We start from the raw sequence: 24,675 nt of genomic DNA, 5'->3' as shown, positions 1-24,675 counted from the left end.
GCACCCCGCTCCACCCGTGATCTTTTCCTTATGCAGGTATGGGGCCGAGAAGAAACCTTTGGAGTTATATGCCCCGAAGTTCAAATCCCAGCCCTGGCTCATATTAGCTATTTGATCTCAAGCAGGTCACTTCACCTGTCTAAGCCCTCATTTCCCCCTTCTAAATTGGGGATAATAATACCCACCTCATAGGGTTGTTGTGAGGTTTCAACAACAATGAGTGCTTGTAGGTTGCTGTTACATTCACTGAGTAAAATCACATGAATTATTACTACCAATGAGTTGGAACATATTTCACAGGGGACAAGCGCTTTGAATTGGGTCTTTAAAATTAACATATAGAATTCCCTTAATTTTAACAATAGCTAACATGTGTTGAGCACTTGCCATATGCTAGGTGCTGTCAATTTCCCCCAAATCTCCTAACTATTAGTAAAAATAATAATAGCTAATGATTGTTAAACTCTTTCTGCCAGACACGTACCAAGGTCTTTACCTATTTTTCCCCATTTATTCCTCTCACAAACCCTAGCAGGTAGATGCCATTATTATAATTCCCATTTTATAGATAAGAATACTGAGGCATAAAGAGGTTAAGTAATTTGCCCAAGGTTTCACAACTCGTGAGTGGAAAGGCCTACATCCTGAATTTGAAAGTAAGACGTTTCAAACACAAGCACCTTGACTTCAGAGACCATGCTTTACCTGCATTAACTCACCTAATCTTCACAATACCCTGCAATGTAGGTTCTGTTATATCATCTGCATTTTATCGAGGAAAAAAACTGAAGACAAAAGAGACGCAATAATTCGTTCAAGGACACACAGCTATTAAGTCGTTGGGCTGGGATTTGAATCCGTTTCTGACTACAAAACCCACATTCTCAAACCCATTATTAGATTGCTCATACTCCAAAGTATTCACAACGGAACAAAGCAACTGCATTTATATTAAAAATGTTGTGATTATTATTCTAATAACGATTAACATTCTTCCAACACCCAGGAAGTGCCAAGTTCCATACTAACTGATTTACATAATAATAGCTAATATTCGCTATTAGGACCCAAGTTCTGAGCTAATGTTTTTGGTGTATTATCCCAGTAAGCTTCACAAAAACCCAGCGACATGGATGCTATTATTATCCTCACTTCACAGGTGAAGAAAGCGAGGTTCTCAATTGATCCAAAGTTACGCAGCTTAACTGTGAGCTGGAAATTGAACCTACAATTGTTCAACTCTCTCCCGCCCACCAGTCTGATCACCTCTAGACACCCTCTCTCCCTTATTTCTTACTGTTTCTGCTTTGATCTCTCCAGGGCCTCGGGCTCTCGCTTCGCCCCTTCAATACACCCCGCCCCTTCTCCTTGAATGCCCTCCCACTGGGCGGTGATGTTACCCCGGAGCTTGTGGAAAGGACCGGGATCACAACAGGCCCCACCCTCACGCTTAGACTCTGTTCCGATTTGTTCCGGTGCCGGGGACCCGGAGGAGTGACGCATCTATTGGCTGACGGCATCTGAAAGGCGGCAAGCGGTGGGTGCCGCCCGCCGGTGCTCCCGCTGTTCCTTCTGGGAGTTGTAGTCCCAGATGCTCCATTCCCGGGGTGGCGCCGCTCGGACTCCGCGTCCCAGCATTCCCTGCGCGAGTCCTGGAACACTTCCGCCCTGTTGTGAAGTGGGTGTCTCGGTGGGTGAGTCCGGGTGGTGGGGCGGGGGCAGCTGAGACTCAAGGCTCTAGGCTGGAGACTTAGGAGTTGGTGGTGTCACGGGGGGGCCGGGGAAGGTGAGAGGGGAGAAGGAAGCTTTTATGTGGGGTGGGGGTGAGGGGCGGTCAGAGGATGAAGCGTCCGGAGATGGAAAGGGTCATAGAGGGGTCGGGGATGCGGAGGGAGATAGAAGGCCCTGGGAGTGGAGGTTCTTAGAAGGGTGTGTAGGTGAGGGGACCGGGGGAGCTTCTGAAGGTGGAAGGGTCTGGATACCTTATAGGGAAGGATAGAGGATTCTGGGGCCCTACAAGAAGTGAAGGTGAGTGGGCCTGAGCATGAAGCCGGACCTTAAAAATAGTGTTCCAGCCCCTACCTGCTCATCTAAAACAAACATCAGAGTTGATACCCCCGTACACTTTCTTTAATGGTCTTGACCTCTGGAACTCAGTGGGTGGGACTGGCTGTTGTGTTCCTCCCCAAACCTGCACCTCTTTCCTTCTGCCTGATGGAAGTGAATGGTACCAACATCCACTTTACCAGGCGCCCTCTGATTCCTCTTGCATTCTTCCACATCCAGGAATATTCAAATCTTTCAGTTTCCTTAATGTATCTTGAGACATTTCTTTGTCAGGGTTTTTGCTGAAGCCTACACCTTTTCACCTCCCCAGTTTGGACAAACACATTGTAACTACCGTGATCTATTGAACCCAAATCAGATTTGGCCTTCTACTTAAAAAGCTTCATTAACTCCCATCACCTATGGAATTAAGTCTGAACACCTTAACCTGACATTCAAGACCCTTAATGAACTCCCTTTCCAGCCTGATCTTCGTCTTGTCAAGGTTATCCCCATATCTCGGGGAGGCTGTTTGGTTTTCCACCATTATACATGCTGGTCTGTCTGCTGAGAATACACTCCCCCATCCCCCCCATTCTCTGCTAAGAGAACCATTCTTTGTTCTAGAACCAACTCAAAGGTTACTTTGTTCAAGTCACCCCCCACCCCAGCTCCCACAGACCTCTTTTATTGCATTTACCACATTTGATCATAATTATCTGTGGGTTTTTTTTTTTCTTTTTTGTCTCTTCCACTGTACTGTGTGCATCTCCAGGACAGGAACAGTTTCTGCATCACCTCCATTTCCCCACTGCCCAGCCCAGAGTAGTAAGTACTTGATGTAAATCAAATAAGTCAGTAAATGCTTGATGAATATGTCAATAAAGACCATCCAGGGTGAGCTTTGCTATACCAGGCTTGAAAACTGCTTCATCCAGTGGATTTCCATGGGTGTGAGCTTTAGTCTTCTCCTGCCTATCAGGGCCGTCTTTGCTGGAAGCTGATTCAGTGCCTATGGGAGTTTAAACCAGGGGTGGCAAATACACGGAGTGTGTGCTGCTACTCCCCCTCCTGTGTCTGGAAGTCACAACTCATTGATCACAACACGTACTCACATGGGATTCAGAATCCTTAGCACAGTTGACTGAAGTTGGTGCCTTGAATGAAACCTATTTGCTCTCCCTGGTTTAAGCCCTTAAGTGTAAGGTCTGGCTGCTTTAAGCAGTAGCCTGGACTGTCAGCCAAGTGAGCTTGATAGCCTTCGGGAACTCCCAGTTTCTTTCTTTTTGCAGGTCACAGACTAGTCTTGACCTTTCCCATGGGACTGGGGCAGAGCTTCTATTCCAGCCCACTGTTCGCTGGCGCCCCACTAACCATGTCCACATCCACAGGAGCCAGGATGCCCCTCAGCTTCCCTGGGTTTATGAAGGGATCCTGGCTTTACTGGCAGATCCCTCATTGCTGAGAGGAATCTGTACCCTTTCTAGGTCTTCCTGGCTATTGGAAGAGACCTTTGAGATCATTTAGCTGAAAGGTGGCAAAGTGACAGCCCATGCTGAGTGAAGCCTACCATCATCCTCTATTTAATCCTTATGGTGTTTGAAACAATTTTGAGTTGGTTGCCAACATTTAGAATTGCAGAGTTCTAGCTTCTCTGGGAAAAGTTGGAAGGCCTGGGAACACTGAGTCAATGTGCGTCCTGGTGCTCTGTAGTTGGCTGCAGTCCCCACTCCACTTGTGTACTCACTTACATTGCCTGACCCATAGCCATTTAAATTTGTAACCGTTGATTCTAGTCTCCCTGTTTCTTTGCTGTGTTCCCATCTCACTAATTGGGGAGCCTGGGGCAGCTGCTGAGTAGAGTCTGGCTGTTAGCTGCAGTCTAGATAGGCAGCTGACGAGGCTACATGACCTGTGCAAAGTCACACAGCTGGTAAAAGGCAGGAGTGGAACTGGAACCCTGATCTGCTCCCTCTTGCCTTCATGTTCTTTGCACTCACCATACCATCTTCTCAGGGGTTTGGAATACTGGCCAACCTAGAGGAGGCTCTGTGTGATGGTTAAGAAAAATGACTGGAGAAAACTGGGCTTAGATCCCAACTCTACCACGCGCTGGTTGTGGAACCTCACATAAATCTTCTTCATAGAAGCTCAGTTCCCTATATGTGATGGGGACGTAGTGAAGTCATACCTTACGGGCTAATCATATTCTAACGTCAGCACAGAAGGTGAAAATCACATTTAGCCAAAAATCACAGTCAGCTTGAAAATCCTTTGGCTAGGAGCCATTTAGAAACCAACGTGCCGTCTTTTAATAAGCTAATAGCACAGCTGGGGTTTATTGGTTGAACGTTAGATGAAAGAGCTGGCTTGTGTTTAGTGACCACAATGTATGAAAGACACTCTGCTCACTCTCAGTGGAAAGAGGCTGGGGGGAGCTGAATCAGTCTGGGGACCAGCAGAGTCATGGGTATCATCACCACGTGCTCTGGAATAGACACATAGTGAATGGAACTGGCTGCACTATTTAAATTATGTCCTTTCCTTCTCTTTCTGGTGTTTGTACGTAATTTAGTATGTGTAAGTTACAGATCAGTGTAAGTCAGCTCAACACTAATGACTCCTCAGCCGCTTGCCTGGAGGATTCAGTGAGATCATGAATGTAGAACACTTAGCGCCAAGCCTGGCACCCCGTGGGCACTCAATAAATGGCTACTCTTTGAGGTTGCTGATCCTAGTGCGCCCCCATATTTCTGGTAGTCTCAGGACTGAGGAATGCCGTTGTCCATTTTTCCTCTGTCAGCTCTGTGTGAAGTCTGCTTTGCTGACTGTGTTGACCTCCCTCTGTGGCTAGACTGCTATTCATATTTGTCTAAGAGAGTAGCAGAAAAATCTTTCAGATTGTATTTGAAACTAACCTTTGCAACTTTCAAGTATTCCCAGAAGAAAATGCCTATTATCTGAGACTCTTTGGGCTTGGTGGGGCTACTAATTGCCTGTTTTTGTTAGTGTCCACTCTGTGCCGGAGCATACACCTCTTTGCTTGCTTTCTTGACTGTCTCTCTCATTAGACTGTAACTTTGATGAAGGTGGAGACTGTTTGTCTTACTCACTGTTGGCGCTTTAGCTCCCAGTACAGGGTCCATAGTGGGACTCTGCAGATGACTGGCGAATTAGTCTTCGTGTGAGACAGTGATGCAAATGTGTTTGGACTGGTGCATGATTAAGGTGTGGTTAAAAAAGAAATTTCATGAAAGGTTAATTCTTTAGCTCAGTGTAAGTTATGGACCTTCCATAGCCCATTAGGCTTTTGATGTATCCGATTTACCATTTTAATAAAAGCCAAAATTTCCGATGGCCTTGCTATTTATCAGACACTGGGTTGGGCACTGTGGATGCAGAAATGGGTAAGATACAGTAGTGGCTCTAGCAATACAATCTAATGGGACTGTCAGATGTAAGAACAGGTAACTACAATAGTGTCAGGTAACACCTATGTTAGAGGTACGTGCCAAGTGCTTTGGGCACACAGGATGAGGGGAGGTGATTTTTGGAGAGTGGGGATGGGAGCTGGGCATGACAAGGGCACGTCAAGAAACTCTTAACAGGTGAGGTGACGTTGAGCTGGTAGCTGAAGGACGAGCAGGAAGTTGCCAGGTGGTCATGAGTTGTGTTCCTAGCCTCTCCCTATGTGTGTGGAGGTCCTTAGGACAAGCCTTTATTTTTCATCACCCTTGCCTGATTGCAGACAGTCCAGTCAGATGGCCTAAAATCGAAATATCACCCTCCCTCCATTCTCAATTCAGCTGTGTCATTCCCACTTGGAAGCAGCTAGCAGCCTCCTGTGAGTGGGTGTTTTTAATGTTATCTATATCTGTTGGGAGTGACGCAGAGAGCTCATTTTTCCAGATAACCCAGCATGAGTGTCCTCAGAGTCTTCATTGTGTAAAAGAAGCAACCCCCAGGCGTTCACTCAACAAGCGTTTACTGAGAGCCTCCTGTGTTTACTGCACCTTGCTTATTGCGGGGTGGCGGAGGGGAGGGGTGTGAAAAAAAAGAGTGAGCTATATTCCTTGCCCTCAGTGAGGCTGTAATCTTTCTGGGGACACACATGTGTACACACAGCCCTCTAGTACAATGTAGAACATGGGAAGTGTCACAGAGATGGAAATAAAGAGGAGAAAAGAATTCCTTTTGACATCAGCAAGAAGGTCATTCTCTGTTTTTTAATCTAGAAAGTGATTAATTATAAGCCTTGCTTCATGACCCATCGCTGTTATCAGTTGGCCATTATTTCACTGTTATTGCTTCCTCTGTGTGCTGAGTGCTGTGCTAGGTCCCGTAGGAAGCGTACGATCTAGTGGGTAAGATAATTACAATAAAGTATGATGAGGGTAATGGTAGAGAACACCTGAGGTGGCATGGGAGCATGTGGCTGAGGATTGAATCTTGTTTCAGGGCACAGGGAGGGCTGCTTGGAAAAAGTACAATTTCAGCTAACAGCTGCATGAAGGAAGGGACGAGACTGTTCCCAAAGGAGACGGTGGCGTGTGGGAGGGTTCAGCGGGCAGCCTGTTGCAGGAGCCACGAGCCGTGCCTGAAACACCCTGCCAAGTGGGAGCGTGGTCAAGAGATGAGGTGGAGACTTGGGCAAGGCTTGCCCTTTATCCTGAGGGCAATGGGAGGCCAGTGGAGGGTGTTTAGCAGGGAAGTGACATGGTCAGATTTTGATCTCATCTGGTTGTGTGAAGAATGAATCAGGGGTTGGGGTGAGGGGAGTGAAGGCAGGGACATGAGTTAGGGGGCTGATCAAGTGAAAGCATGTTTTTTTGGACAAGGAGGTGACACTGGCTGGGGATGGAGATGCTGAGAAGGCCAAGAAGACCCAGCTTGGTGATGAATGGATGTGGGAAATTTGGAAAAATATGATGACCATGTTTCTGGCATGGGTACCTTGATGGAAGGTGGTGCCTTCACTGGATGGAGAGCTCCAGAAGAGGGAAAGGTTTTCAAGAGAAAATGATGAATTCAGTTTTTGACCCATTGAGTTGGAGGTGCCTAAGAAAGAGTCAGGTGGAAATGCCTTGTAGGTGGTGGGACTTTGGAGTCTGGAGACAGGTCTCGGCTGGAGTTTTGGGAGTCATCAGTTTAGAGATGGTGAAAAATGGCAAATGGGTGGGATGACCAAGGGAGAGTGTAGAGTGAGGGATTTTGCAGGGAGAGCACTCTTAGAGGAAAGCTTAAGGCCCAGGAAGAAAGACCTTATGGAGGGGGCGACATTTGGAAAGCAACTTGAGGGAAGGTCAGACTTGGGACACATGTAGAGGGAGGAGGGCTGGGCTGGGACCAATCATGGCAGCCTTGATGCCCAGCTCAGGCGTTTAGGGTGTCCCGGAGGATTTAATACTGTGCTGTCTTCCTCCAAGGTGTGCCGGCGGCTGGTTTGGTGGTAGATTGTGGACTAACTTCCTGCTTACGGGAAAGGGCGTTTCTTAGCAGTCCCACCCCACACAGAGCAGTGGAAGGTGTGTGGGGAGTGGGGAAGGTGAGGCTGCTGGTCCTCTTGCTCACACTGTCCCTTGTCTTTCTGCCTTCAGGGGCTGGGGGAGCATTTCCTCTCCCAGGAGCCCCTTGAGGACACACTATAGATGCAGGAAGACGCTGGACAAGGACGGCCAGCTGAAAGGAGGCATCCAGGAGAGACCATGGCTGTAGCCCTGGAAGCCCGGGCCCAGGCCTCCCCGCTACCAGAGCCTGAAGAACTCTTGATTGTCAAGTTGGAGGAGGACTCGTGGAGACCAGACTCCCAACCCCGGGAGAAGGACCATGACCCTGTCCCTGGCCCCGAGGCCTCCCGCCAGCGCTTCAGGCAGTTCCGGTACAGGGATGCGGCGGGACCCCACGAGGCCTTCAGCCAGCTCTGGGCACTCTGCTGTCACTGGCTGAGGCCAGAGATCCGCCTCAAAGAGCAGATACTGGAGTTGCTGGTGCTGGAGCAGTTCCTGACTATCTTACCCAGGGAGGTCCAGGCCTGGGTACAGGCGCGCCACCCTGAGAGTGGCGAGGAGGCAGTGGCCCTGGTGGAGGATTGGCACCGAGAGGCGCGGGCCGCGGGACAGCGGGTGAGGCAAATAGTCTGTTCTCAAAGGAACAGGTCGGGCAAGGTAGTGGGGCTGCAGCTAGGTTGATAATTGCCAAAACCACAATAATAATATTATCAAGCATCTGACATTTATTGAACAGTACCATGTACCAGGCACTGTACTAAGTGCTTTCCATGTATTAACTCATTTAATCCTGTCACCAGTTAAATGAGATAGATACCGTTAGCCTAATTTTACCCATGAGGAGACTGAAGCAAGGGAGAGAGAAAGGTAGTTGGCTCAAGGTCACTGGCTACTAGATGGTAGAGGCAGGATTTGAATTCAGGCAGTCTGATTCTGAAGCCAGGATTTGTAACCACTGCTCTAAGCCGCCTCTCAGTACCATATTCACAGTACATTTAATTTGTATTGTGTTTTATACTTAACAGAATCTTTTTACATATGTGATCGCTTTGGATGCCTACAGCAGTAATGTAGGTAGACAGAAATACAGACCATGTTTATGTTAGGCTTCACTCTGGGTGCTGTGCCTTCTATGGATGTGGACAAATGTGTAACGGCCTGTGTCCACCATTATAGTATTGTACAGAATAGTTTCACTGCCCTAAAAATCGTCTGTGCTCCACCTCTTCATCCCTCCTTTCCCCCTAATTTCTGGCAACCACAAAGCCACAGATCTTTTTACTATCTTCATAGTTTTGCCTTTTCCAGAATGTCATATAGTTGGACTCATACAGTGTATAGCCTTTTCAGATTGGCTTTTTTCAATTTGTAATGTGCGTTAAGGTTCCTCCATGCCTTTTCATGGCTTGATAGCTCATTTCTTCTCAGTGCTGAATAATATTCCATTGTCTGGATGTACCGTGGTTTATTTGTCTATTCACCTACTCAAGGACCTCTTGGTTGCTTCCAAGTTTTGGCAGTTGTGAATAAAGTGGCTATACACATCCATGTGCAGGTTTTAGTGTGGTGCACAGGCATTTTTGATGGATTTTTTTTTTTATTGAAGTACAGTTGATTTACAATGTTGTGTTAATTTCTGCTCTACAGCAAAGTGACTCAGTTATACATATATATACATTCTTTTTTATATTATTTTCCATTATGGTTTATCACAGGATACTGAATATAGTTCCCTGTGCTATACCGTAGGACCTTGTTGTTTTTCCATTCTATATATAATAGTCTGCATCTGCTGACCCCAAACTCCCAATCCATCTCTCCCCTGACCTCCCTCCCTTTGGCAACCACAAGTCTGTTCTTTATGTCTGTGAGTCTGTTTCTGCTTTGTAGATAGGTTCATTTATGTCATATTTTAGATTCCATATATAAGTAATATTGTATGGTATTTGTCTTTCTCTTTCTGACTTACTTCACTTAGTATGATAATCTCTAGTTGCATCCATGTTGCTGCAGATGGCATTATTTCATTCTTTTTTATGGCTGAATAGTATTCCATTGCATATATGTACCACGTTTGATGGATTCTTAATTCACCTTACCCCAACCAATATCCTACTGAATTTTTGCCTCCTGATTGTCACTTGAATCTACTTCTTTCTGTGTCTACAATGACCATCCATAGAATGAGAATCTTTGCTTAGGTGTAGCAACAGTTGGAGGAGCTAGGGCTGGGAATGAGGATTATTGTTGAGTCTAGTCCACAGTACTTCTGTGGGTTATAAGATTGTAACTATAACAAAGTTATTTGTATCTTGAACACAAAGTTATTATTTTCTTAAAATGTTGATAAACAGGTGTTTTCTGTCTGTGAACCACACAGGACATTGTTGGGTCCCCTCACTGGGAATGGCTTTTGATGATCATGGCCCATTCTTATATATCTTCTCAAAGACAAAGTTCCTCTCTGTGAGAGCGGATTTGAGTTTTCAGATTGGCCAAAAGATTTTTGGAGTGAAGTTTGGCAAACTCAATAAGAAAGTTTGATGAAGACGGATATTATTTTGGGTAAAAATAATAAGGTTCAGGGCAATGTATATATATATAGTTGCTATCTTTTGTGTAAAAATGGGGAAAATAAGAAAATATATTTACAGTTGCATGTATATAAAGAAACTTGAAAGGATGCAGAAGAACCGTGTTTACCTGTGGTGAGGAGTCCAGGAAGATACTGGGCAGGTGGAATGGAGACAGGTGGGGATGGGGTATTTTCACTGATTATATCCTTGTGTATATTTTCTATTTTTGAACGATGTGAGTATTGAAAATGCCTATTGAAAAAATTGTAATACTTTTTTTAAAGTTAGGTGTTTCTGTGACACAATGAGATTGTTCTATTGTTGGGGTTTTAGGGCCAGGAAATAACATCTCAACCACTACCTCTGAATTTGGAACCAATTGAGAGAGAGATAAGAAATTAGCTTTATGATTGATAGAGCTGAATTGGGTAATGTTATCTCTTAATTGAGTATTTCCTTTTATTATATGTATATTCTCCATATCTCTGAGTACTTTTTTGCCTAAACTTCTACATTGAAATTAAAATTGCCACTTCTGTTTTCTTTTTGAGTTACAGTGCCTTATCCCTGCGTATCTTTCTGTTTTGAGATCAGATGTGCCTTTCTGAAACAGCACATTCTTTCATTTCATTTTAAGATTCCATCAACAATTCTTTGAATTTTCTTTGCCTTTCAGCAGGAATATTTAGAGCAATTACATTTAGAGTTATAGTTGTATCTGCTTTTATGCTTCCTTTTGCCTTTTAACATATACCTGGTTAACTTTTATCTTTATTTTAATGTCACAAAAATTTTACATAATTTATCTTGTTATGATTCAAAAATGTTTTGAGTAATAGTGGCCTCATTTAGACACTTGCATAGCCTTTCTGTGTTGAATAGAAGGTACTCATTTGGTGGTATAAATGCTGGTATGTTTACTGAAATTAGTCTGATGGCTTTGTCGTCAAACGTTAAGCCATCTTTGGTTTTTAAAAAGAGCCTGTTAACCTCTGAACCACAGCTGTACTCAAAAGAACATGCCCTGCCCTACCAGTTATTGAACTTACGGTTGGGAATTTTGGCTGTCTGTGTGTAGGAACTGGAACTGTGTGCAGAAGAGACCAGGTCCTTAAAGACAGTGAAGAAATCTCAGAGCTTCCAGCTGTGGACAGCAGATCACTGGCCCGAGGGACAGTCCCAGAAGCAGTGGGTGAAGAATCCATGTCCTGACCTTCCCAAGCGTCTAGACACCAAGATGGCACTACAGCCCTTGAAAGAGAGTGGTGAGTACCAAGAGTCAGGGACAGTAGTGTCTGATGGACACCCTGAGAAGTAAGAAGATGAAGCTCCCAATGGTGTTAGCATACCCCACTGTAGCTGAATCATGTAGCAGGTTCAGGCTGGGCCTGGGGCAGGCTGGTGATCGTAGGAGTTCAGGGCTGACATCTCACACATGGCAGCTTAGGAGCTAGATACTCTAGAAGGAAAGAAAGTGGAAGTCTGCGCTGGCTGCAGGAATAGTCTCAGTTTGATCCAAGCAAGGGTTTAGGAAAGCTGGACCTGAGAGGGAGGTGGTTTTTTGAGAACCAGAGCTTGGGTTTCAGAGATATTTTCTCCTCCTCAGCTGTCCTCACTCCCCGAGTCCCTACTCTACCAAAGATGGGAAGCGTTGGAGATTGGGAGGTGACAGTGGAGTCTCAGGTAAGCTGCTGTTTGTTCCTCCTTTCCTGTCATTACTTCTCCTGTGCCCTTGCCCTGCTCCTCTCTTCTCTCTCTGCCCTGCTGTCGGGTGCAGGGTGCGAGCCTCTGCCCCTCATCCCCCGTCCACTGGGCCTCTCCTGGGTCAAGCTGCTCCTTAGGATGCTAGCCTCACACATGGTGTCGCTGTGTCCATTATATTTCCTGGGGCCTGGTGGGACTCCCAGGCTGTTTTGAAGGGTCAGTGACATTTGACGTCCTTCTGTTGTACATCCCGCAGGAAGCCCTGGGTCCCGTCAGACACGCTGAGAAGGAGTTCTGCAAGGACCCCCCAGGAGACAGCTGTGGGAACGGCCTGCCCCTGGGTAAGGAAACAGTGCCCTCTGGATAAGATACGCTCGGGTTTCCAGTACACTCAGTTGCCAAGGAGTGTTTCCTCACTCCCTAAGACTCATGGCTCTGTGAAGTCTCTGGAATTTCAGACCTAGGGGGAAGACGTGCTCTTTGTGGCCAGCACTGTGGCAGCAGGGACGGGGTGTGGGGCGTGGTTTTCTGGGCCGGCAGGCTGGCTGCCAAGAGCCTGCCCTCTCAGCGCTCATTATCTTTTATTTCCTCAGTACATTCACCACCGTCCCAGGGCTGCGCCCAGCCTGCTGGCCCAGAAACCCAGTCTTTTCAGCATCAAACAAGGTCCATCTCTCGGGGCAGAGTCAAGTGAACTAAGCCCAGGAGACTGATGTGTTTAAACCACAATGAGAAATAAATATCCCAGGGCTCAAAATACTTGAAGCCCTTATGACCAGCACAGACCCCTTTCTCTTTAGGCACATTTTCACAGGAAGTCAAACAATAATGAACATTTCCCCATGGAGCCTGGGATCAGTAAGAGGAGAGTTAGACGTGAGAGTGGGATAAGGTGGAGAGACAGTGGCAGGTCTGACTCACGGCAGTAAAGTAAGACACTAGGAGCTGTTGGCTACTTGCTGGGCAGTGTATCCTTTTTACACATGATGAAAAGTGTGCCCTTTTTACACATGATATCTGGGGAGAATAGTGTTCAAAGGAACAACCTTTGGGAAATGCTGAACTACAGAATCCTTAAGCTTCTTTTAGCTCTAAACTCTTTCATCTAGTTTTCTTCAAATATCTATTTTAATTAAAGCCTTCCTATTTGCTGTGGTTGGGAGCTATTGGGACATTTGTCCTTTAAACACAGCTAAGTGTTTTGAGAAATATGGAAATTTATTTTCTCACAGTATTGGAAGTCCAGAGGAGGGTATGCTCCAACCACAGTACAAATTGGCTCAGCAACTTCACAGCGGACCTGGGTTCTTTCTTTCTGTCTGCTCTGCCATTCTTTGTGTCAGCTTCATATTAAAGGTATTTTTTGTCATAGGCAAAAGGTAGATGCCAATGGCATTTGAGACCTCAAGTTCCTAGCAAGAGAGACTCACACCACACATAACCTTTCCTCCAACTGTTAAATTTATTCTGATTTGACTAATTTAGGGCATGTGCCCATCTGTGAACCAGTAATAGTCACTCTTTTGCATGATGTATTTCATAACACCAACCAAAAAGCAAATGAACAAAGCATACAGGTCAATATATTTCTGATGAGAATACCTCTAGTTACCTCTCCCTTTCTTTCCAGACTTCTTAAGGGATTAGCTTGGGAATTTCTCTTTAGTTTCTTGCAGGCAAATGTTTCAAGGACTTCTTAGACAAACGCCTTGCTCAACAGATCATTTCTACTTAACCATGTCTCTTCTTCCTTTTGTATAGGAGTTCCAGTTTCAAAACCAACCATCATCTCCCAGCAAGAGCAAGGACCAGAATTTTGGGGTCCAAGATTTGTAAATTCTGGACAAAAGAACCCTGAAGATTACAGCTGGGATACTGAGCAGACAAAACCAGCTCAGGCATTGGCCTGGAGGGATTCCAAGGCCTGGGAAGAACGATATCAGTGGGACGTGGAGGATGTGAAAGTATCAGGTGTGCACTGGAGCTATGAGGAGACTAAGACTTTCCTGGCAATTTTGAGTGAGTCTCCTTTTTCTGAAAAACTCCGGACTTGTCACCAGAACCGCCAGGTGTACCGGGCCATTGCAGAGCGGCTGAGGGCACAGGGCTTCCTGCGGACCCTGGAGCAGTGTCGCTACAGAGTCAAAAATCTCCTGCGGAATTACCGGAAAGCCAAGAGCAGCCACCCGCCGGGGACCTGCCCCTTCTATGAGGAGCTGGAGGCCCTGGTGAGGGCTCGGACGGCCATCAGAGCCTCAGATGGCCCAGGAGAGGCTGTGGCTCTCCCCAGGATGGGGGACAGTGACATGGAGGTGGATGAGCAGGAGGAAGGGGGCTGGGAGCCTGAGGAAACAACGGACGACTGTAATGGTGATGACAGTCACCTGGCCACTGAAGAGTTCGTCCACAGACCCAGGATTCCAGGGGGCCCAGCTCTGCTCCAGAGTCGTATTGGTAAGAACACTGGGGCTTAATCGGATCCAGATTCCAACCCTCTCACCAACCAAACCTCTGCTCTGTAGTTCAGGGCACAGTCTGGAGTGATGCTGCTAGAGTAGGTCATCCTCAAGCTCCTGTTCTCTCTCCTATGATCAGTTCTGCTTGTTTGAGTTTTCTTAGTTATAGAAGCAAACACTTAAATTTTTTAAAAAAATTTTTTTACAATTTTTAAAGGTTACTTTCCATTTACAGTTATTACAAAATTATTGGCTATATTCCCCATGTTGTGCAATATATCCTTGAGCTTATCTTACGCCTAATAGTTCGTACCTCCCATTCTCCACCCCTATATTTGCCCCTCCCCACTGGTAACTACTAGTTGGCTCTCTTATATCTGTGAGTCTGCTTCTTTTTTGTTATATTCACCAGTTTGTTCTATTTTTTAGATTCCACATATAAGTGATAACATACAGTATTTATCTTTCTCTGTCTGAACTTATTTCACTTAGCATAATGCTCTCCAAGTCCATTCACATTGCTGCAAATGGCAAAATTTTGTTCATTTTTATGGCTGAATAGTATTCAGCCATAAAATTCAGTATGGCTGAATTGTATATATATATTCCACATCTTCTTTACCCATTCATCTGTTGACAGACATTTAGGTCGTTTCCATGTCTTTGCAATTATAAATAGCTCTGCTATGAGTATTGGGGTGTATGTATCTTTTCAAATTAGTTTCTTTGTTTTTTTGGATATATACCCAGGAGTGGAATTGCTGGGTCACATGGTAGTTCTAGTTTTAGTTTTTTGAGACACCTCCATACAGTGACTGCACCAATCTACATTCCCACAAACAGTGTACACTAGGGTTCCCTTATTTCCACATCCTCGCCAATATTTGTTATTTGTAGACTATTTGATACCAGCCATTCTGACAGGTGTGAGGTGATATCTCATTATAGCTTTGATTTGCATTTCCCTGATGATTAACGATATTGAGCATCTTTTCATGTGCATGTTGGCCACCTGCATTTCTTCTTTAGAAAAATGTCTATTCAGTTCTTCTGCACATTTTTTAAATTGTTTGCTATTTTGACCTATGCTTTTTTATATATGTTGGATATTAATCCCTTATTGGTCATATCATTTGCAAATATTTTCTTGCATTCAGTAGTTTGTCTTTTCCTTTTGTTGGTGGTTTACTTTGCTGTGCAAAAAGAAGCAAACACTTTTAAAACCTTAAGCGACCTTAAAGAGCTAATTCAGTATTTCCCAGAGTGTGTCACTGGTAGTATGGGGATGATCATAAGTGTTACCTGAGTGAACTTTTAATTTTAATGTGTATGAGCACATCAACAGGTGATTTCACAAATAGTAAATTTAGGCAAAGAAAGATGTTGAGTGAAATATTTAATAGATAGAGCAGAAATCATGACAGTATATACTTGAACAACTGATGCTAGGGAAACACCCAGTCCCTGTAAAACTGGAAATACAGAAGCCCAAGCTGTGAAGTGTCGAGACCAGAGCCCAGGGATCCCACCTCCAATTTTATTTGGTTTTCCCTCCACCATGCTGCCTCCCTGGTTGCATCATTTAGATGCAGAGGAAATGAAAATAGACCACCTCCTTTTCCTTCTTCCACAGAAGAGGAAAGGGATCTCAGTTGGACTCTATTGTAAGATTATCTGGAGTCCACTTATGTCTTTAGGGATTCTCAGTTCCCATGTTTGTTAAAAAGGCAATTCATAAAGTAAGTAGAGAGTAAACTTATACAAGCCTCTTAGATAGCCTAATCCACCAGCAGGCAGAAAACAGAAGCAAGAAGAACTACAGTCATTCAGCCTGTGGAACAAAGACCACATTCACAGAAAGATAGACAAGATGAAAAGACGGGTTATGTACCAGATGAAGGAACGAGATAAAACCCCAGAAAAACAACTAAATGAAGTGGAGATAGGCAACCTTCCAGAAAAAGAATTCATACTAATGATAGTGAAGATGATCCAGGACCTCAGAAAAAGAATGGAGGCAAAGATCGAGAAGATGCAAGAAATGTTTAACAAAGACTTAGAAGAATTAAAGAACAAACAAACAGAGATGAACAATACAAAAACTGAAATGAAAAATACACTAGGAGGAACCAGTAGCAGAATAACTGAGGCAGAAGAACGGATAAGTGACTTGGAAGACAGAGTGGTGGAATTCACTGCTGTGGAACAGAATAAAGAAAAAAGAATGAAAAGAAATGAAGACAGCCTAAGAGACCTCTGGGACATTAAACACAACAACATTCACATTATAGGGGTCCCAGAAGGAGAAGTGAGAGAGAAAGGACCCGAGAAAATATTTGAAGAGATTATACTCAAAAACTTCCCTAACATGGGAAGGGAAATAGCCCCCCAAGTCTAGGAAGCGCAGAGAGTCCCATACAGGATAAACCCAAGGAGAAACACGCCGAGACACATAGTAATCAAATTGGCAAAAATTAAAGACAAAGAAAAATTATTGAAAGCAGCAAGGGAAAAAGGACAAATAACATACAAGGGAACTCCCATAAAGTTAACAGCTGATTTCTCAGCAGAAACTGTACAAGCCAGAAGGGAGTGGCATGACATTCTTAAAGTGATGAAAGGGAAGAACTTAGAACCAAGATTACTCTACCTGGCAAGGACCTCATTCAGATTCGATGGAGAAATCAAAAGCTTTACAGACAAGCAAAAGCTAAGAATCAAAAGCTTTACAGACAAGTGAAAGCTAAGAGAATTCAGCACCACCAAACCAGCTCTACAACAAATGCTAAATGAACTTCTCTAAGTGGGAAACACAAGAGAAGAAAAGGGCCTATAAAAACAAACCCCAAACAATTATGAAAATGGTAATAGGAACATACATATCGATAATTACCTTAAGCGTGAATGGATTAAATGCTCCCACCAAAAGACACAGGCTTGCTGAATGGATACAAAAACAAGACCCATATACATGCTGTCTACCAATGACCCATTTCAGACCTAGGGACACATACAGACTGAAAGTGAGGGGATGGAAAAAAGATATTCCATGCAAATGGAAATCAAAAGAAAGCTGGAGTGGCAGTACTCGTATCAGACAAAATAGACTTTAAAGTAAAGAATGTTACAAGAGACAAAGAAGGACACTACATAATGATCAAGGGATAAATCCAAGAAGAAGATATAAAAATTATAAATATAAATGCACCCAACAATGGAGCACCTCAATATATAAGGCAACTGCTAACAGCTATAAAAGAGGAAATTGAAAATAACAGAATAATAGTGGGGGAATTTAACACCTCACTTACACCAATGGACAGATCATCCAAACAAAAAATTAATAAGGAAACAAGAGCTTTAAATGACACAACAGACCAGATAGATTTAATTGATATTAATAGGACATTGCATCCAAAAACAGCAGATTACACTTTCTTCTCAAGTGCACATGGAACATTCTCCAGGATTGATCACATCTTGGGTCACAAATCAAGCCTCAGTAAATGTAAGAAAATTGAAATCATATCAAGCATCTTTTCTGACCACAATGCTATGACATTAGAAATGAATTACAGGGACAAAAATGTAAAAAACACAAACACATGGAGGCTAAACAATACATTACTAAATAACCAAGAGATCACTGAAGAAATCAAAGAGGAAATCAAAAAATACCTAGAAACAAATGACAATGAAAATACGACAATCCAAAACCTATGTGATGCAGCAAAAGCAGTTCTAAGAGGGAAGTTTATAGCAATGCAATCCTACCTCAAGAGTCAGCAAACATCTCAAATAAACAATCTAACCTTCCACCTAAAGAACTAGAGAAAGAAGAACAAACAAAACCCAAAGTTAGCAGAAGGAAAGAAATCATAAAGATCACAACAGAAATAAATGAAATAGAAACCAAGAAAACAATAGCAAATTTCAATAAAACTAAAAGCTGATTCTTTGAGAAGAAAAACAAAATTGATAAATCATTAGTCAGACTCATCAAGAAAAAGAGCGAGAGGACTCAAATCATTAAAATTAGAAATGAAAAAAGAGGAGTTACAACAGACACCGCAGAAATGCAAAGCATCCTAAGAGATTACTACAAGCAACTCTATGCCAATAAAATGGACAACCTGGAAGAAATGGACAAAATTCTTAGAAGGGTTTAACCTTCCAAGACTGAACCAGGAAGAAATAGAAAATATGAACAGACCAATCACAAGTAATGAAATTAAACCTGTTATTAAAAACCTTACAACAAACAAAAGTCCAGGACTAGATGGCTTCACAGGTGAATTCTGTCAAACATTTAGAGAAGAGCTAACACGCATCCTTCTCAAACTCTTCCAAAAAATTGCAGAGGAAGGAACACTCCCAAACTCATTCTATGAGGCCACCATCACCCTGATACCAAAACCAGAGAAAGATATCACAAATAAAGAAAATTACAGACCAAAATCACTGATGAATATAGATGCAAAAATCCTCAACTAGCAAACAGAATCCAACAACATGTTAAAAGGATCATACACCATGATCAAGTGGGATTTATCCCAGGGATGCATGGCTTCTTCAATATATGCAAATCAATCAATGTGATACACCACATTAACAAATTGAAAAAGAAAAACCGTATGATCATCTTAATAGATGCAGAAAAAGCTTTTGACAAAATTCAACACCGATTTATAATAAAAATTCTCCAGAAAGTGGGCATAGAGGGAACCTACCTCAACATAATAAAGGCCATATACGACAAACCCACAGCAAACTTCATTCTCAATGGTGAAAAACTGAAAACATTTCCTCTAAGATCAGGAACAAGACAAGGATACCCACTCTCACCACTATTATTCAACATAGTTTTGGAAGTCCTAGCCATGGCAATCAGATAAGAAAAAGAAATAAAAGGAATACAAATTGGAAAAGAAGAAGTAAAACTGTCACTGTTTGCAGATGACATGATACTATACATAAAGAATCCTAAAGATGCCACCAGAAAACTACTAGAGCTAATCAATGAATTTGGTAAAGTAGCAGGATACAAAATTAATGCAGAAAAATCTCTTGCATTCCTGTACACTAATGACGAAAAATGTGAAAGAGAAATTAAGGAAGCACTCCCATTTACAACTGTAACAAAAAGAAGAAAATACCTAGGAATAAACCTACCTAGGGAGACAAAAGACTTGTATGCAGAAAACTATAAGACACTGTTGAAAGAAATTAAAGATGATACAAACAGATGGAGAGATATGCCATGTTCTTGGATTGGAAGAATCAGTATTGTGAAAATGACTATACTACTCAAATCAATCTACAGATTCAATGCAATCCCTATCAAATTACCAAGGGCATTTTTTACAGAACTAGAACAAAAACTCTTAAAATTTGTATGGAGACACAAAAGACCCTGAATAGCCAAAGCGGTCTTGAAGGAAAAAAACGGAGCTGGAGGAATCAGGCTCTTGGACTTCAGACTATACAACAAAGCTACAGTAATCAAGACAATATGGTACTGGCACAAAAACAGAAATATAGATCAATAGAATAGGATAGAAAGCCCAGGGATAAAACCACGCACCTGTGGTCAACTAAAATATGACAAAGGAGCCAAGGATATACAATGGCAAAAAGACAGTCTCTTCAATAAGTGGTGCTGGGAAAACTGTACAGCTACATGTAAAAGAATGAAATTAGAACACTCCCTAACAGCATACACAAAAATAAACTCAATATGGATTAGAGACCTAAATGTAAGACCGGACACTATAAAACTCTTAGAGGAAAGCATAGGAAGAACACTCTTTGACATAAATCACAGCAAGATCTTTTTTCATCCACCTCCTAGAATAATGGAAATAAACCCAAAAATAAACAAATGGGACCTAATGAAAGTTAAAAGTTTTTGCAAAGCAAAGGATACTACAAACAAGATGAAAAGACAGCCCTCAGAATGGGAGAAAATATTTGCAAATGAATCAATGGACAAAGGATTAATCTCCAAAATATATAAACAGCTCATTCAGCTCAATACTAAAAAAACAAACAACCCAATCCAAAAATGGGCAGAAGATCTAAATAGACATTTCTCCAAAGAAGACATACAGTTGGCCAAGAAGCACAGGAAAAGCTGCTCAACATCACTGATTATTAGGGAAATGCAAATCAAAACTACAATGAGGTATCACCTCACACCAGTTAGAATGGGCATCATCAGAAAATCTACAAACAACAAATGCTGGAGAGGGTGTGGAGAAAAGGGAACCCTCTTGCCCTGTTGGTGGGAATATAAATTGATACAGCCACTATGGAGAACAGTATGGAGGTTCCTTAAAAAACTAAAAATGGAATTACCATATGACCCAGCAATCCCACTACTGGGCATATACCCAGAGAAAACCATAATTCAAAAAGACACATGCACCCCAATGTTCATTGCAACACTGTTTACAATAGCCAGGACATGGAAGCAACCTAAATGCCCATCTACAGATGAAGGAGTAAAGAAGATGTGGTACATATATACAATGGAATATTACTCAACCATAAAAAGGAATGAAATTGGATCATTTTTAGAGATATGGATGGATCTAGAGACTGTCATACAGAGTGAAGTAAGTCAGAAAGAGAAAAACAAATATGGTATATTAATGCATATATGTGGAACCTAGAAAAATGGTACAGATGAACTGGTTTGCAGGGCAGAAATTGAGACGCAGATGCAGAGAACAAACATATGGACACCAAGAGGGGAAAGTGGTGGTGTTGGGGGGTGGTGGTGGGATGTATTGGGAGATTGGGATTGACATGTATACACTAATATGTATAAAATGGATAACTAATAAGAATCTGGTGTATAAAAAAATAAATAAAATTTTTAAAAACCAAAAAAAACCCCCAATAAATAAATAAATAAATAAAGTAGAGCACATGTATTGAATGGGTACAGAGACAGTGTCTTGTATCTCAGTTACAGGCCTTTCCCTGAACCAATCAGCTGAAGCCAGGAACGTGGGTCAACTGGTATAATATGGCCACTTAAATCCTCCCCTTTAGCCAAGACTCTTAAATGTTAATAGAGTCTCTTAGAAGGGGGTGGGGATGGGAAGCCCTGGCACAGCCTTGAGAAACAAGGGTATATTCTTTGCTGGTGTGCCAGGCACCTGGACGATTTCCAAAGTGCCTAGGTGTTTAGTAGGGCAGGTGACCCCAATCCCTGATGACCTAGGCAAATCTCATCAAGTCTCTCAATTCTGAACTCTTCACTCCTGACAGCAGGTGTGCACTGGGGCTACGAGGAGACCAAGGCCTTCCTGACCATTCTCAGTGAGTCCCCATTCTCTGAGAAGCTTCGCACTTGTCACCAGAACAGCCAGGTGTACCGGGCCATTGCAGAGCGGCTGTGTGCACAGGGCTTCCTGCGGACCCTGGAGCAGTGTCGCTACAGATTCAAAAACCTCCTTCGAAGCTACCGAAAAGCCAAGAGCAGCCACCCACCTGGGACCTGCCCCTTCTATGAGGAGCTGGACTCGCTGATGAGGGCTCGGACTGCGGTTAGAGACATGGGGACCAGCAAGGAGGCAGTGGGTCTTCCTACTTCTGGGGAGAGTGGTACCCAGGTTGTCAACCAGGAGGCCTGGGATGAAATGGCAGGTGAAGATGCCATCAGATCTCCAACCCCAGGTCCTAAAACCCCAGACACTGGTAAGCTTGGAGTAATTAGATGTCCACAAAATCTGCAAGCATGCAGAGAGAGTGTGGAAGCCAGGCACATTTCTCTGAACTAAAAGAATGAAATTGAATAAGTTAAGGATTTGTACTTCGCTGAGATTATCCAGTCTCTAGCTTAGTGTAATCCCCTAAATAAGAAAAGTAGTCAGTCTAGATTTTACTTGGATTCATCTGGGAAGTTATAGAGTTTATTCAATCTCATATGACATAGGCCGTACTGAATGTACCAGAAGAAAGTGTTCATTGTTCAGTAGTGGGATAGGGTAGCTGGCCAGGGAGACTGACAGCTGGCTGCTTGGGCTGGGGCTTACGGCTCCCTTGGTGGAGTTAGCATGTCCCAAACTCTGTTCCTAAGCTTTACAGGTCAGAAATGCATGTGTGCGCTGAAACTTGATCAATTTCATGTTAGTCACATATATAAGCTGTGAGATATAAAATATAAGTACAAATTCATGTTAGCCAAATTCAGAAGACACAAGATCCATATGTATAAATAGACACTAACTAATGAATGCATTTCTGTCCATTCTTTCAGGTTTTGAGATGAGGCATGAGGATGAAGACCAGATTTCAGAGCAAGACATTTTTGAAGATTTGCCTGGAGCCTTATCAAAGTGTACTGCAGAGGATGATTGCTACCCTCATGATTGGGGGGAAGACAGTGAAAATGAAAATGAAGGTAAAGGGCAGTGGGGAAATCCATCCCAGGATCAGTGGGAAGAATGTTCTTCTGAAGAGGACTTAGAAAAACTCATCGATCATCAAGGCCTGTACCTTGCAGAGAAACCCTTCAAGTGTGACACGTGCGTGAAAAGGTTCAGCCGGAATTCGCAGTTAATCGCCCACCAGCGGATACACACAGGTGAGAGGCCCTACAAATGCCTTGAATGTGGGAAAAGCTTTAGTGACCGCTCCAACTTCAATACCCATCAGAGAATCCACACTGGAGAGAAGCCCTACAAATGCCTTGAATGTGGGAAAAGCTTTAGTGACCACTCCAATCTCATCACCCACCAGAGAACGCACACGAGGGTGAAACCCTATAAATGTGGGGAATGTTGGGAAGGCTTCACCCAGAGCTCAAACCTTCTGAAACATCAGAGAATCCACTTGGGAGGAAATGCTGATCACTGTGGTGAGCCTGGGAAAAACTCTGGCCAGAGCCCATCCTTTAGTGCTCACTGGAGGAACTCAGCAGAGGAGACATCTCTGGAACAAACTCAGAGTGCCAGTAAGAACTTGAATTCTCCTGGACTGCAAAGCACCAACTCAGGGGATAAACTTTATCAGTGTTCCGAATGTGGAAGAAGCTTCTCCAAGAGTTCTGCCCTCATCAGTCACCAAAGAATCCACACGGGAGAGAAACCATATGGATGTACCGAATGTGGGAAAAGCTTCAGTAAGAGCTCCACTCTGGCCAACCACCAGCGAACCCACACTGGGGAGAAGCCGTATGAGTGTGCGGACTGTGGGAAATGCTTCGGGGAGCGTTCCAAGCTCATCACACACCAGAGGGTGCACACAGGAGAGAAGCCCTACAGATGCCTCGAGTGTGGGAAGTTCTTCCGTGACCGTTCCAACCTCATTACCCACCAGAGAATCCACACAGGAGAGAAACCTTATAAGTGCAGAGAGTGTGGGAAATGCTTTAACCAGAGCTCCAGTCTTATTATTCACCAGAGAATCCACACTGGGGAGAAACCCTACAAGTGTATGGAGTGTGGCAAAGATTTCAACAACAGCTCCCACTTCAGTGCCCACAGGAGAACCCATGCAGGAGGGAAGGTGTCATAGGAGACAAAAGAGAAAAACGTATATTTAAATCTCCCAAGATCCTAAGACGTATGCTAGAAAGAAACTGTCCCAATTTTTAAGATTAGCATGTACCTGGGGAACTTACCTTGGTACAGTCCAGGTAATTCGGAAGTGAATTACAAATGCTAATGATCCAGATTTGAAGGCACTTTTCTTAAGTGTCATGTGTTTTTTCTCCTGCAAAAAAACCCACACAATCCTCAGGCTGCCCTTATATCTGCTGTCGTGTAAGAGCTTTATCAGTGTTTGAGCCAGACTGGTAACTGAGGGGATTAGAGGTAAATCAGTGATCCTGAGCAGTGATTCTAGACCTTGCTGTGCCTTCACACCGTCCACATGTACACACGCCCCATCAGTGTACGTTGGCAAATTCTCATACGTGGCCATTTTCCGTTGGGGCGTAACCTCCTGGGAGAACTTTGAGACTCTCCAGTGATGGGGGCATAATTGAGAATCAGTGGCCTAGAGCAGCCACCATGAGCTTATCAAAGGGTAGAAACAACAGTGACATCATTATTGGATCATTATTAATAATAGCAAAAGTAGCCAGCATCTATCGAGCTCTTCGGCAGGCTCTGTGCTAAGCACTTTGTATACATCATCTCATTTACTCCTCACGGCAGCCCCAGGAGGTACTAATATTTTCCCCATTTCCCAGAAGAGAGAAGTGACTTGCTTGGGTCACACATCTGAAGATGGCAGAGGCAGGATTCAACCAGCTCTGTCTCGAGGGCCTGAGGTGCTTTCACTGCTTCACTGAATCCCCTTTCACATTGCGGCAGGTAACTCAGGTGCCAAAGCACTTTGTAGACTACATTTTCTGTTAAAATTCCCTAT

At 43.5% G+C, this 24,675-nt stretch overlaps 1 protein-coding gene across 3 annotated transcripts; it reads left to right on the top strand.

Moving 5' to 3' along the window:
- Positions 1-1,632: 1,632 nt before the first annotated feature.
- On the top strand, positions 1,633-23,986 carry ZSCAN20 (zinc finger and SCAN domain containing 20). Of its 3 annotated transcripts, none has more exons than XM_049706029.1 (8): positions 1,633-1,690; positions 7,644-8,168; positions 11,208-11,394; positions 11,736-11,812; positions 12,090-12,174; positions 13,595-14,287; positions 21,568-21,996; positions 22,559-23,986. In XM_049706029.1, exons 2-8 carry the CDS (start codon positions 7,695-7,697, stop codon positions 23,815-23,817), a joined length of 3,204 nt encoding a protein of 1,067 aa, XP_049561986.1. In that variant the 5' UTR covers positions 1,633-1,690; positions 7,644-7,694; the 3' UTR covers positions 23,818-23,986. The 3 variants fall into 3 exon arrangements, with proteins under 3 accessions (XP_049561986.1, XP_033278112.1, XP_012387302.1); XM_033422221.2 differs by having other exon boundaries at positions 1,634-1,694; XM_012531848.3 differs by having other exon boundaries at positions 1,655-1,694; positions 21,571-21,996.
- The last annotated feature ends 689 nt before the right edge of the window (positions 23,987-24,675 follow it).

This window comes from Orcinus orca, chromosome 1 (assembly GCF_937001465.1).
Source record: "Orcinus orca chromosome 1, mOrcOrc1.1, whole genome shotgun sequence".
In the NCBI taxonomy this organism is placed as follows: Eukaryota; Metazoa; Chordata; class Mammalia; order Artiodactyla; family Delphinidae; genus Orcinus; species Orcinus orca.
The sequence above is the reverse complement of the archived record's forward strand: the minus strand, read 5'-3'. Positions and strand labels throughout refer to the sequence as shown.

Coding starts and splice junctions, on each gene's coding strand:
- ZSCAN20 (XM_049706029.1), top strand. CDS start 7,695: ATGCAGGAAGACGCTGGACAAGGACGGCCAGCTGAAAGGAGGCATCCA. Junction 11,813..12,089: donor AGGTGACAGTGGAGTCTCAG/GTAAGCTGCTGT, acceptor TACATCCCGCAG/GAAGCCCTGGGTCCCGTCAG. Junction 12,175..13,594: donor TGGGAACGGCCTGCCCCTGG/GTAAGGAAACAG, acceptor CCTTTTGTATAG/GAGTTCCAGTTTCAAAACCA.